The sequence below is a fragment of the Euphorbia lathyris genome, chromosome 1 (assembly GCF_963576675.1).
Source record: "Euphorbia lathyris chromosome 1, ddEupLath1.1, whole genome shotgun sequence".
Lineage (NCBI taxonomy): Eukaryota > Viridiplantae > Streptophyta > Magnoliopsida > Malpighiales > Euphorbiaceae > Euphorbia > Euphorbia lathyris.
Genome location: NC_088910.1, coordinates 127,131,636 through 127,145,664, shown reverse-complemented (window position 1 = coordinate 127,145,664; position 14,029 = coordinate 127,131,636). Strand labels below are relative to the sequence as shown.

Genomic DNA, 14,029 nt, shown 5'->3' with positions numbered 1-14,029 from the left:
CTTATGTCCACATGGTAGAATGAGGGTATATTTTGATAAATTAAAAAGTATACCATTTTATGCAAGTTTAGGAGGCGAATATATCACTCTAAGCAACATCGAGAGGCTAATAGGTATTTTTAAACAAATTCAGGTGGTCAATAGATAACATTTGTTGCATTTCATCACAAATACGACAACTGTTGTCGCATTTGTGACGAATTCGTCACAAATGCGACATTGTAACAGTTCAATTATTAGATTTTTTTTCTTGCTCATTTTTGGAGTTTTCCATCCTAATCCTCTTGTCATAACTAATTCTTCAAAGGTTGAACGAAAAATAATCCATTCTCTCTATAAACCACCGTCTTTTCTCTTTCTACAAACATAATCTATTCTCTCTCTATAAACCACAGTCTTTTCTCTCTCAAGACTTGACAGTAATGCCGCTTTTGTCGGTTTAGGATGGCGAAGAAGACGTTGAGAGTCTGAGGAAGAAGGTGAATTGAAATAAGGGTATTCTTGTCCAAAATAGATGAAAGTGTATAATTTGGTAAGATGAAAGCAAAATGGATCAAATATGTTAATAGACCCCTTCAAATGAGATAGATTAGTAATTAGCCCATTCAATGTGGCCACAAACGAAATATAAAAAAGTTAAACCATAAACCAGTAGAAAACACTGTCATTTTCAGTTTATAAATAATATTAAACATGCAATTTGTCTATACAGTTTTCAAACTGACTGAATTCAAATAATTCCTCAATTATAACAATTTGAAATTCTCAGTTGGTTAACTTTAGTATAAGCCAATTGCCCTTGAAAAATCTGTCGTCCCTCACGGAAATTTCCATCTTAAACATAAAGACTCCATTCGTATTCAGAATTATCACGGATACTTAATTCAAAAAAAGAAATCTATAAATTTCAATCCATCCTCAAAGGCTTGATAAGGTTCATTAAAAGAGGGCAATTTTTCCTTTTAAATAATTAGATAAAGCAAAAAAATTAGATAAGCTATATTTTTATTTTTTAATAATTAAAAAAAAGATTTGAATGATAACAAATTCTACTTGAAATCAATTTCTATTGCAGGGAAAGATGGCTACAATACCGCCACATTCGTTTTATCAAAAGAATCGTAGTTTTAGTGAGATCTGGTTAAGCTAAAATTTTGAGATCTGGTTGATTTAATCTGCAATTTCACCTCCTTCCATTTCCAGATCCATTCCAACTTCTTCCGCCAGAAATGCAAAAGCTCCAACCATAGTTTCGTCTCGCCTTCAATCTGTAAATGATCTCTCCTCTGCAATTTTTCTTTTTCTATTATATTATATTCTACTGTAGGATGAAATTATGTATGATGGCATGGTTTGATTTTGAGCTACAAAATAAGTATGATTATATGAATGTGAGTTGTGATAAGTGAGCGGCTAAATACCGCACTCAAATTACTATCACCGCCTTCATTTGGACTTTTTTGCCCTTCTCATAATTTTGATCAAAAACTAAAAATTCTCTCTCCAAAATCATAAACCCGAAAAACAATAATTGAAATTATGAAAATAATTGATGTGTAACAACCTGAACCACGAAAATGGACGATTACGAGTCGGAAACATTAAAATTTATGTTTTTTTATCAAAGAACTCATGAAAATAATACATATTTTTCATGACGATTTTGTATTTTTTGTCACAAAAAATTGGGGAATTTTGCATTTTTCGTCATAAAAAATTGAACGATTTAGTATTTTTCGTCACTAAAAATTTTACGATTTTGCACATTTAAAATTTGGCCTAAACGGATGCGGCATCCGTTCGGCCCATGGTGGGGGCGGATGCGCCATCCGTTCTTGCCATGGGTCGGTCGGAGTGCCGCGTCCGCCCCCACCATGGACCGAATGGATGCCGCATCCGTTTAGGCCAAATTTTAAATTTTTCTCTCAAATTTTTTTCTCAAATTTTGAATCAAAAATTATGCAAAGGGTAAAATTGTCAAAAGATGGCGGTAGTAAGGAATTTAAGGGCGGTAAATAACAATACCCTTATTAATATACTTGGCAACTTCAGTTTTTCCAACTCCCCCTATCCCATGAATGCCAATTCTAAATACATCATCATCCATCAAACAAGACCAAATCTCTTTGATATATTCATCAAACTGTTTACCCACAATTTCAGTTGCAAATAAATGAACGCCTATAGTCTTAACAATATTTGTTGGATTTGACACGGATATACGTTTTCTGCTTGGACATTGACACCGAGCAGTTGACGTGGATCCTCGTTTTCTGCTAGGACATTGCTCAATTGTTGCATGGACTTCTTTCTGAACATCAATTTCGGCCAAATTTTGATCTCTTTCCATGTTTCTATTTTTCCAATTCTATAAAAACAACTAATTGGGTTAGTTTTCTGCAAAGTAAAACAAAGACTATACTTGAGATCATCCTTGGTGAAAATCAAACCTAAAATGCCATCATGGATTTTAGGATATTTGTTCAACAAAAATTATGTTAATGTGCTCGACAAAAATAAGAAATAAAAATAATTTTGGATTTTACATCTTAACCCTAATTTGAGTGCGGTATTTAGCCGCTCACGTTAATAATAAGCTCCTTCAAAATCCCAACAAGTTTCATCATGTTTTCTGGGCTAATATGTCTCCCGATTGGAACCGGCCGACTGTGTCTCCACCTCCTAGAGTTCGTGATATGCAAAGTTCTATTTCAAAGGCAGTGGGGGTAGAACTATCATATGAAGATGATGAGAACAAAAGAGCAGCACAATTGTCAAAAGGGTTGGCTGGAAAGAAGAAATCTGTTTTGATTTTGGATGATGTATGGGATTATATTTCTCTTCAAGAGGTTGGAATTCCTGTAGGTGTGGATCGATGTACTGTCCTCTTTACAACACGAGCCTTGGCAGTGTGCAGACAATTAGGTTGCCAAAGGAAAATTGAAATCAGATGTCTCCCGCCAGATGAAAGCTATGAATTGTTCAAGAAAAATCTCGGGAAGGAAACAACACTGTCAAGCGAGGTTGAAACGATCTCAAGATTAGTTGCAGACAGGTGTGTAGGTCTGCCACTTGCTATCACAATCATGACCAGAAATATAAAGGGCGTAACTGATATACACCAATGGAGAAATGCATTGAGAGGGCATATCCAGAAGAAAGCTGATGTGGAGATATTCCAGAAATTGAAATTTAGTTATGATTACTTGAAAGATACAACATTGCAACGTTGTTTTCTATACTGCCCATCAATACTTCAACCGAATTCGTTCGGAAAAAACAGATTGGTAGAGTTTTTAGTCGATGAGGGGATCATAAAGAGAATGAATAGTAGGATGGAAGAGTTAGACGAGGCTCACACAATGCTGAATTTTCTCCGTGATGTGGGCTTGCTTGAAATTCATAGTAACACGTTACTGCTTGACAAAGTTGTAAAAATGAATGAGGTGATTCGGAGCATGGCCCTTCAAATAATGCAAGAAAATAACCAACGGGTTATGATTGAAAATGACATGTCTTTAACAGACTTACCAGATGATGAGAGTTGGACTGAGGATCTTCTGAGAGTGTCACAAAAAGGCAATCAAATCAAGAATATTCCTTTAGGTTTTTCACCAAGCTGTTCTAAGCTTACAACACTATTGTTGAGTGAAAATCGTGATCTGAGATACATTGGAGACTCTTTTTTTAAGGGAATGCCTGGACTTAAGATTCTAGATCTTTCATTTTCACATATTGAGAGTTTGCCATGTTCTGTCTATGACCTTGTCAATCTTACTACCTTACTACTCTCAGGGTGCAGAGAGTTGAGAAAAATTGGGTCAGTGGAAAAACTGAGGGCATTGAAGAAGTTGGATCTCAGTTTGTCTGCAGTAGAAGAAGTGCCTCAAGATATTGCAATGCTGTCAAAACTCACATATCTGGATCTCTTTGGCACTGAAGCTAAGGGGTTAGACTCCAGGATGTTAGCAAAACTCTCCCATCTGCAATTCCTTAGACTCCCTCACTCACCACCAGTTAAGGGAGAGGAGCTTGCATGCTTGACCAAACTGGAAACTTTGACTTGCACCGTTTCTGATGTAGTTGAGCTTAACAACTATCTGAAAGGGCTTAAAGGAAGGGAACCACAACTTTATTTTGAAGTAGGACAAGACATTACGTTTTACGCTGGATTTGTTAATGATTTGTTGTGTGAGGATCCTGATTTAGTTGCTGTGGAAGAAGCAGAAGATTCGAGTATGGTTTGTTTTTATAACTGCAATATAAATGAAGCGGATATACCGAGCTACTTCCAAGACATAACAATTGTGAAATGCAATGAAGCGAGAAGCTTGTGCAATTTTTTTCCATCTAAACTCAAGCACTTGTCGATTAGGGAATGTGATGGATTAGAGATGTTATGTCAATTGTCTTTGGCAGGTCAATGTATACTTGAAAACCTCGGGTACATGGAGTTATACAAATTGAAAAACTTGAGTGTGCTTTTCAGCATAGAAGGAAATGTACCTTATGGGTCCTGTTTCTCAAATCTTACCAGGTTTCTCATACAAGGTTGTCCAAGTATCAAACGGCTATTTCCTATCCATGTCCTGCCAAACCTGAAAAATCTTCAACGGTTGTATGTGTTTGATTGTCTCCTACTGGAGGAGATAATATTTGAAGAAGAAGAAGAAGAAAGCAGTATGGCTGAAACGAAAGAAACACCGTGTCTCTCCCGGTTGCGTATTTTGATGTTATGTGATCTACCTGAGTTGAAGAGATTTTGTGGCGGCCGAACAACTTGTGGTATTCCCGTAAGCTGCTTCTCGAGAAATAGTAATACTCCAAAACTTAGGCTCGATGGCGTGGCAGTGTGCTGCAATAGTCTCTCAAAAGTCCAACTGTGAGACTTTTAGTTATCCTTTTGTTTTTAATTAAAAAGTCTAATTCATTGGGTTTTCATGATTGTTTATATTGTTATTGATTGATTTATTTGTTGATTTTAATACATTAATCTGCCCTTTAAAACTTCGGAAAAAGAATCAAAGTGTGGCCCAAACCATTTTAGGAATTTGGAATTACTTTGAATTGATTAGATATTCAGAACCAAACCATTTCTTTTCTCCCGGTAGATTAATGCATATGAAGATTCCTTTTGTTATGAATTAATTCTTTGTTCATTTTGTTGCAGAAGTTGCTTCGTGTTTGAGAAAAAACATGCAGTGTGCCAGTGTTTCAAGTTCCTAAATCGATGTCCCAGCGAAACTGTAAGAAAATTTACAAATTATAGACTCTTAGATTATTTGAAGTTTGAGGCGTATAAGACATCAACCTAATACATACACGGCCCGTCCAGGTTAGCCATAAAAGTCGATTGACTTCTGAAAACGACCTATTGGTCTCTTGTATATGTTTAAAGTGACCTAGTGTCTTGTAGACTTATTTAACGAGTTACATGTTCCAAGTTGTTTAAATTTTCACCCGCGCAAGACTAACGGTTAATCATGTCACTTTAAGTAACTTCAAGGAACTAACGGTTGTTTTCGAAGTTGGTCATTTGATTTTTCTGGACAAATTTGGGAGCCTAAGAATGTATTAGGCCTAAAACATCAAAACTGCTTGGTTTTCTTGTCTTGTTTTTTTCTTTTCTTTCTGCATTTGGAATGCCTTTCTCTCATCTCTGAAAATCCCAAATATTAATTTGATCATATTATGCCTCTTGCTTATGCAATGCATGGCCCTTTCTCTATACTATTTGCTGTTAATACTGACTTCTACTTGATTTGTTTCATGAGTTGTTTCGGATTATTGGATCCAATGTCTCCAACTCTCTGTATGTATCTGTGTTCTTTTATAGCTAGTAGACACAGTTTAAGCAGTTGTGATTTCTGAAATTCTCTGTTCTTGGCTATTCCTTGCAATTCCTCTCACATGGGACAGATGAAATATTATTATTGTAAGACTGGCATTATTAGATATAAGGTCAAAGTGACCTAAACGGACAACTTTAGGGGTCCTTATGGTCTGTAAGTGGCTATGAGATTTCAAAAGTCTGTGGTGGCAGCATGGTGCATTCTTGACGTAAACTTACTTTGTGCTCAAAATTTGGGTTAAGGAAAGTTAATCTGTAGACTATAGTAAATAACTAGGGTTGACCCAAAGAATCCTAATGTTTTAGATTTCGTTGATGAATTCTTGCTTCAAAGGTTGTATAAATGTGGAAGAAGTCATACAGCTCTCTGAAAATCAAGTCTTAAAAGAGACTTTAAGGGTGTAAAATTACCCCTATTACTATCAGTGTAGAGCAACTTTATTCCTAACGTCATAAACGGTGTTATTAAGAGCCTAACACTGGTAAGTTGAATCAGTTTCATACATCATCAATGAAACCCTCTCCTCAGTCATGCATCCATAATAGGTGAAACTGTGAAACACACGTGTACATTTTTGGGATGGAAAGTCTTTTTGTTTTTTTTTTTCTGAAAGAAAATGGAAAGTCTTTAAGCTCAACAAAATATGTGTTTTTTTCAACACTTCCCCAACCCGTGATAAGAATTCAAACAAGCTGAGATCTACACAATACAACATGTGTACACGTGTCTTTGACACGTTTCTGATGAGTTATAGCATGATACACAAGTATAGTGGAATAACAAAATTTATAACTGAGAAGAGAGCTCTGTTAATGATATTGAAATTGACACATCTTGTCAACGGCAGGCTCTTAGTTATACCATTTATAGTGTTAAGAATTAGGAGTAAAATTGCTATTAACTGACAAAAATATGGGCCTTTTTGTAATTTATCTCCTTAATAGTAATATGCAGATTTCAATAGGTAAACCGTGGCTGTAAAAATTTAACACTAATGGAAAAGATTGACATGCCTCTGCCGTTCTTTTTTCTGTTGTGTGGTTAAATATCATGTATGATAGGGTGAGCATCTATTTGGTTCAGTTTGGTTATCGGTTATCAGTTATTTGTTCTGATTATGTTTTAGTGCTACTTTCTCCAGCATTTTTTAACATCGATTTGGTGTTCTATGTTACCATTTTGTCCACAGAAAGTGAAGTTGTCACTAGCTGATCAGAATCCGGTGGCAAATCCAGTTTCAAAGTAAAGCTTGAATTAAAGTTCTACTGGTAATATTTTCTTCTTTCTCCAAGCCTGAATCTCTTATTAGTATTTATGTGTACATGTAGAATTTGAAAGAAAACTTAAATTTTGAAGGAGAGGCTTGAACTGTATTTTCTGCAACACTAGAACTTTTAATCCTGCATCACAAAGTTTTTTCTTTTTTGTTGTTATCAAACATTGAAAATGCACGAGTGTACGTACTAGTGTTGGGACGACTGAAGAGTTTCCTATTACGATTGGAGTGCATCAAGGTTCCGCACTAAGCCCATTTCTTTTTGCCATCGTTATGGATGAACTAACAAGTTCACTTCAAGATGGTATACCATGGTGCATGCTGTTTGCAGATGATATTGTGTTGGTGGATGAGACGAAAGAAGGAGTGGAGAGGAAGTTGGAACTATGGAGACAAACTCTAGAATCTAGAGGCTTTAAGTTGAGCCGAAGTAAGACAGAATATTTGGAGTGTAAGTTTAGCGGTCATAGGAGTAGGGAGGCAGGGACAATCACCCTAGATGGGAGAGTTGTTCAGGCCTCGGATTGTTTCCGGTATTTAGGATCTATTATCCAAACAGATGGAGAAGTAGATGGAGATGTGGCTCATAGGATTAAAGCTGGTTGGTCGAAGTGGAAGAGTGCTACGGGTTTCCTTTGTGACCCCGGCATGTCTAATAGATTGAAGGGAAAATTCTACCGGACGGCAATTAGACCAGCATTGTTATATGGTACGGAGTGTTGGGCAGTGAAACACGGCCACATCCATAAGATGTCGGTGGCGGAGATGCGTATGTTGAGATGGATGTGTGGTCATACGAGAAAGGATCGGGTGCGTAATGAAATAATTAGGACAAAAGTAGGGGTCACATCTATTGAGAATAAAATGAGAGAAAATCGACTAAGGTGGTTTGGCCATGTGAGACGTAGAGCGCTTGATGCGCCGGTCAGGAGAACCGAAGAGTGGCAAAGGGATGTAGTGGTGAGGGGTAGGGGAAGACCTAAGCAAACTTGGAGGAGGGTGATCGAGAGTGATATGAGTTTACTGGGAATTGAGGAAAATATGGTAGTGGATAGGACGGAGTGGAGGGAGCGAATTTGTGTCGCTGACACGACTTGATTTCACGGTTTTATATGATGGTTCATGTTAGCCGACCCCGAATCATTTTGGGACTAAGGCTCTGTTGTTGTTGTTGTTGTATCAAACATTGAAAATGCAATTCTCTCTATTTTCCTTACTAGTCTTATACTATAAGTAGATTTGTTAATGGGTCAGGTCAGACCGGGCCCACTCTCACGGGCTTACGTGTAAAATTACTCAACCAAATACATGTCCAGCCCTACCAAGCACCGATACTTTTTAAATTTGGATCATTTTCATCAAATAAAAGCTTTCATACTCCTAGTTGTTGCTCTGCTGCATCTGCCCGTCCTCTAGGCACCTTTGGAAGTCAGGGAGGTCAAACTCTATCTGTCTTTTTTCTCCTTGAGTAAAGTTCAGTTGTGATTCTGCTTTCACTAAAATGAATTCACTTCGGCTTACTTTCATCTTACCAAATCCCTCTTTTGGATTTCTTACGAGGATGATGATTTTAAGGTAGTATATGAAGAAGAAGAGATTCGAGACCTAGAAGAGATGGGGATAAGGAAGAAGTGTTTGAGACAAAAAAAAAAGGTTGTCATCATTGAGGAGAAAGACAAAAGTGGAGCTTGAGGAAAATGAGAATAATGTGGTAGACGTGCCAGATGGAGTTGCAAACAACAGTAGTTTATAGGGTTAGCAAAGGGGTCTTACTGTTGTGATACTCCATAGACATGTGCGCAATTAGTTAATTTGGGATCTATAGGGGGAATTGAGTTGTATCTCTTTAATATTGTATAATTTAACTCTCTTTTGTGAAGGCCAAAAGTGAAGTATGGAAGATGTGACTCAACTTGTGTAAATTGGGATGTAGTTGTTTGATATATTTCTTGACAATACATGTGTAATGCTTGTAATAGGGGGATCATCATAACTAGCTTAAAGCTGAAAAAGTGAGAGGAGAAAGAAGAGTTTCATCACTTATTCCCATTATAATTAAGAGAGTGTAGTAATTAAGACACCTAACCTAACCTCAAAATAAAGTCAAAGTATGGTCATTGCCTTATTATATCCTCCTTTTTCATTGCTAGAACTTCCTATTAGAGGTGCTCTGCCCTTTGCCACTGCACTTGATTCTGTAGTCTGTATATCCCATGAATTCCATGTCGAGCTATTGTATTGTCCTTTACAAAATTTCCAGTTGAACTTTATTTACCATGTTGTTCCTTCATATCTACTATTGTTGTTACTGTTCTTCCCGCATCATTCTTCATATATGAAGATTGACTGATAGATAAGGGTGATTTATGCATATATACCTGGGAACTTGAGCGAAAAACCAATCTTGTGTATAGTCACTCGTGCCAACAGTGAAATTCAAATCTCCATGAGGATATAATTCAGAATATGTTTCCCATAATCAATACTGTCTAAATCTGTAATTAGGATAATATATATTATTATTAGTCCAATATATAGGATAAAATGATGAGGCAATAATTCCGTATCTGTCAGTGTGATTAAGATAGAGTTTGTTAACATAAAGAGGGTTAGGATTGGGAACATAGAATTCAGCTGCAGTTCGATCAGGTATTCCAATTTCCCAAAGTGTGGAACCATTCCTTGGAGGCTCATATACAACATCTCCAATACAATAATTAGTGCCTGGGGATATGTGAAGGACAGTGTGGTACTTGTAATCTCCAATAAACCCTGGAACCCATGCGTAAAGATCATAGGAGGCAGGCCTTATTACTGATATTGAAATTACCCTATTCATCTGCTCTTGTCTAGAATTGGTATCCCTATGGGAGGGAATTTTGGTTAATTTTGGGATTATTTTGAATGCTTAAAATGAAAATGAAAACACATATATTAACACCAGGGTCTTTAGCTTTCTTAATCATTAAATATTTTGTGTATCTTCCTCTTAAAAAGAAACATGTTTTGGGATATTTGTTCTCTTGCTTCTTTGACTGGTAGCATATCATATATCTTCAGTACTATACACTATGCTCTCTGCTGCCTGTGGCTCCATTATATCAAAGCATTTTTCTCTTTTATCCTAAAGAGTCACAACTTCCTCAGTAGGCCACATGGCTGGCTCAAGGAAACTTAATGTTAACTTGCTAGGTTTTGTGCTTTATATGAGCTTTCGTGGAAGCCTTATTTGCCCCAAAAATATCCCACCTAATTAAGAGTTAGAGACTAAAACCTATCAAACAAACAAATGTTCATTTTGACTTGATGGGTTTTCATTTCAACAATTTCTAGTGTTCCCAATTCTACTCAAGCTATAACAAGTAACTCTAATATGATGTGGCTTCTATTCACTCTATATCTATATAGAATATCTTGCAAATTTGGGAAATTTAAGAGGAAGACTATTCTATTTTGTAAATTAGGATAGACAAATTGAACTTAAGTTAATTGAAATATTTTAGACCAGTTCAATGTTGATTAGTCATTCATCAAGTAATTGAAATTTGCAACTAAAACTAAAACTTGACTGAAGTGATTAGAGATATTTCCGGTGAGGATGGTGCTAGGTGAACGGTTTGAGCAAGGAGCGTCTTTAAATAATATATTTACTAGATATTGTACGTTTTTATCCAAGTTTCATTCTTTATCGCTTGTGACTTTAAAACGTGTATGCATGTATTGGAAATCTATCTTAATATATAATATAGCGATTAATCCAACTAAATTTCGGACATGGGATCAATTTTATTCTTGCTCCTATTGTTATCCTTCAAGACCGTTTCTTGCTCAGGCTTTCATCTAAGCGTCACCCTACCATGATTGAGTCATCACATGCCCACTAGCTTTTGCCTAGTTCGTCTATGTGGAGAGTAGACTCTGATACTAATTGTAATAGTTGTTGGTCCAATATGTAAATATTATTCGCCTAAGCCCAAGTTAAGTTCCTTGAAACCCCATTCACATCTACATAATATAACAGAGTGACATTCTCTCCATTTTTCATGTTGAATTCAGTTCATTTCATCTACTATCAACATGTTTAGGATCATTTTTTGCTCAAACCTTTCCTCCCGGCGTCACCTCTTCAAGATGAATCCTTATGTAAAACCCTAGCTTAAAAATCATAATTTGATTAGCAACTATTTGATAATATAAACTAGTTAAGGCTTAGCCTTATATAAGGATAATTTCTTTCTTTTCCTTTTTCCTTTTCTCATTGAATTGAAAAGTAGATGCTGCTACTTGACAGCTTTCACTAGAGAAATAGCAAGACTTTTCGGATATTCTGACTTTGAAATAGTCTGTTATAACAACACACTGAATTCCTAGACTTTAGTCAAATTTCTGTTGCTCTGATAGTTTCCTGCTAATAAAGATAGATAGATAAATAGATAAATACCATATGATAGAATTGTAAGTAATTAATTAATAGTATTAAGTCAAACTTCCAATAATTTATCTTAATTGTTACTCATACAGTATTGTCATTATTAATGGTTAGTTAAACTTCATCTCTGGTGTGTCATGGAATATTGATGACATCACCTTGTTGTCCTCTGCAAATTACTCAAAAAGAAGGGGAAAATAAATTAAATGAGAGTGTTTTGAATAAGTGAAATGAAAAATGATCCAAAATGGAATTCTGTTTGTTACAGCTCGAGGAAACATGTCATCGGGGATTATCGTATTCAAACTTTCTAAATTTCATTTTGACATAAACTTATGTTATTGGCTTTTTGTTTCATCGGAGTACTGGTAGTTCACGTCATGCGAACACAGTTAAAAAAAGGGCGGCCCGGTCGCATTACGCGTCCCCGCAGAGCGAGTGTCCGGGGAGGGGTCCCACCACAAGGGTGTATTGGGGGCAAGCCTTCCCTTGCCAATTTAATTGGTAAGAGGCCGCTCCTAAGACTCGAACCCGTGACCTCTGGTCACACGACAACAACGTCATGCGAACACAGTTAATGAAGTTTATTTTGAAGTAGGACAAGGCATTATGCTTTACGCTGGATTTGTTAATGAATTGTTGTGTGAGGATCCTGATTTATTTGCTGTGGAAGAAGCGGAAGATTCGAGTATGGTTTATAATTGCAATATAAATGAAGCGGATATACCGAGCTACTTCCAAAACATAACAATTGTGAAATGCAATGAAGCGAGAAGCTTGTGCAATTTTTTTCCATCTAAACTCAAGTACTTGTCGATTAGGGAATGTGATGGATTAAGATGTTATGTCAATTATCTTTGGCAGGCCAATGTATACTTGAAAACCTCGGGTACATGGAGTTATTCAAGTTGAAAAACTTGAATGTGCTTTTCAGCATAGAAGGAAATGTACCTTATGGGTCCTGTTTCTCAAATCTTACCAGGTTTCTCATACAAGGTTGTCCAAGTATCAAGCGGCTATTTCCTATCCATGTCCTGCCAAAATAGTCTCTCGAAAGTCCAATGGTGAGACTTTTAGTTATCCTTTTGTTTTTAATTAAAATTCTAACTCATTGGGTTTCATGATTATTTATATTGTTATTGATTGATTTTTATTTGTTGATTTTAATACATTAATCTACGCTTTAAAACTTTGGAAAAAGAATTAAAGTGTGACCGAAACCTCTTTAGGAATTTGGAATTACTTTGAATTTATTAGATCTTCAGAACCCAAACCATTACTTTTCTTCCGGTAGATTAATGCATTTAAGGATTCATTTTGTTATGAATTAATTCTTTGTTCATTTTCTTGCAGAAGTTGCTGATACATTTTTGCGATGCGAAATGATAGTGCTGTATGAACGCGGATGAACCCACGTTATTTTGGTATTAAACAGTGAGCTTTTTAGTTTGGTAATCTGTTCTTTTTGCATTTTGAATTAAAATCCTATTGTTTTGGATGGTTTTGATCATTCTTTTCTTCTTCTTAAATAAAAATTTAAGTGGTAAAATAGCTGGCTGTATATAATTAATTGTTGTATCATCCTGCTAAAGCTGTTTTCTGACTACAATCGCTGCCATAATATCGCTACCAGAGGAAAATCAATACTTAGCTTCATGGTTCCGGCATGCGAAAGACGAAATATTTGAGAGTATTTTCACCATTGCTGAATTAGTTGGGCTATGCACAAGAAGATAGCCTAACCAAAGGCCGGATATGAGCCATACCACTCGTGTAGAAATGTGAGGGTTAAATGCACCATTGGTGACTGAACTTACATGCTTATCGCAAAATGATCACTCAACTATGAGTTTGGTCTCAATTAGATCACTCCGTTGATTTCAATGATTAAAATTCATCAAAATAATGACATGAGTGACACGTTAACGTGAGCCAACTCATATCTCTGACCGAAATGAAATGTGACATCCGCGTATTTAAGTTGGGTCACCAATGTTGCATTTAACCCTCACATTTCTACACGAGTGGTATGGCTCATATCTGGCCTTTGGTTAGGCTATCTTGTTGTGCATAGCCCAGCTAATTCAGCAATGGTGAAAATACTCTCAAATGTTTCGTCTTGTCTTTCGCATGCCTGAACCATGAAGCTAAGTATTGATTTTCCTCTGGCCTGTCCTCATCAAGTGCCAAAATTGCCACTCCTTTATAAGGAATCTCAGAAGAGAATGAGAAAACTGCATATTCTGCAGCCAAGTATCCAAAAGTCCAAGCAAGATATTTGATGATTTAATATCTCTGTGAATGAAGCTTCTATGAGCTAGATAATCCATTCCTCTACACTATTTAGCATCCTCTTCCAAGAAAGAACATCAATCTCAACTTCAAATCCATCCACGGCTTTGCTGCAAATCACACCAGCCTCCATTCTTTTTACTGCTATTTTTGTTCAGAAGATAAGGTACCAATTTTTGG

At 36.3% G+C, this 14,029-nt stretch overlaps 1 protein-coding gene across 4 annotated transcripts; it reads left to right on the top strand.

Annotated features, from left to right (window-relative positions):
* Positions 1–2,592: 2,592 nt before the first annotated feature.
* LOC136210942 (probable disease resistance protein At4g27220) lies at positions 2,593–13,106 on the top strand. 4 transcript variants are annotated; one of them, XM_066002418.1, is made up of 6 exons: positions 2,593–4,444; positions 4,538–4,882; positions 5,171–5,246; positions 7,042–7,120; positions 12,422–12,621; positions 12,911–13,106. In XM_066002418.1, the coding sequence occupies exons 1-4, from the start codon at positions 2,643–2,645 to the stop codon at positions 7,096–7,098; spliced, it is 2,280 nt and encodes a 759-aa protein (XP_065858490.1). In that variant the 5' UTR covers positions 2,593–2,642; the 3' UTR covers positions 7,099–7,120; positions 12,422–12,621; positions 12,911–13,106. The 4 variants fall into 4 exon arrangements, with proteins under 4 accessions (XP_065858490.1, XP_065858488.1, XP_065858487.1 ...); XM_066002416.1 differs by having other exon boundaries at positions 2,593–4,882; positions 12,540–12,621; XM_066002415.1 differs by having other exon boundaries at positions 2,593–4,882.
* Positions 13,107–14,029: the final 923 nt, after the last annotated feature.

Coding starts and splice junctions, on each gene's coding strand:
- LOC136210942 (XM_066002417.1), top strand. CDS start 2,643: ATGTCTCCCGATTGGAACCGGCCGACTGTGTCTCCACCTCCTAGAGTT. Junction 4,883..5,170: donor AGTCTCTCAAAAGTCCAACT/GTGAGACTTTTA, acceptor ATTTTGTTGCAG/AAGTTGCTTCGTGTTTGAGA. Junction 5,247..7,041: donor ATCGATGTCCCAGCGAAACT/GTAAGAAAATTT, acceptor TTTTGTCCACAG/AAAGTGAAGTTGTCACTAGC.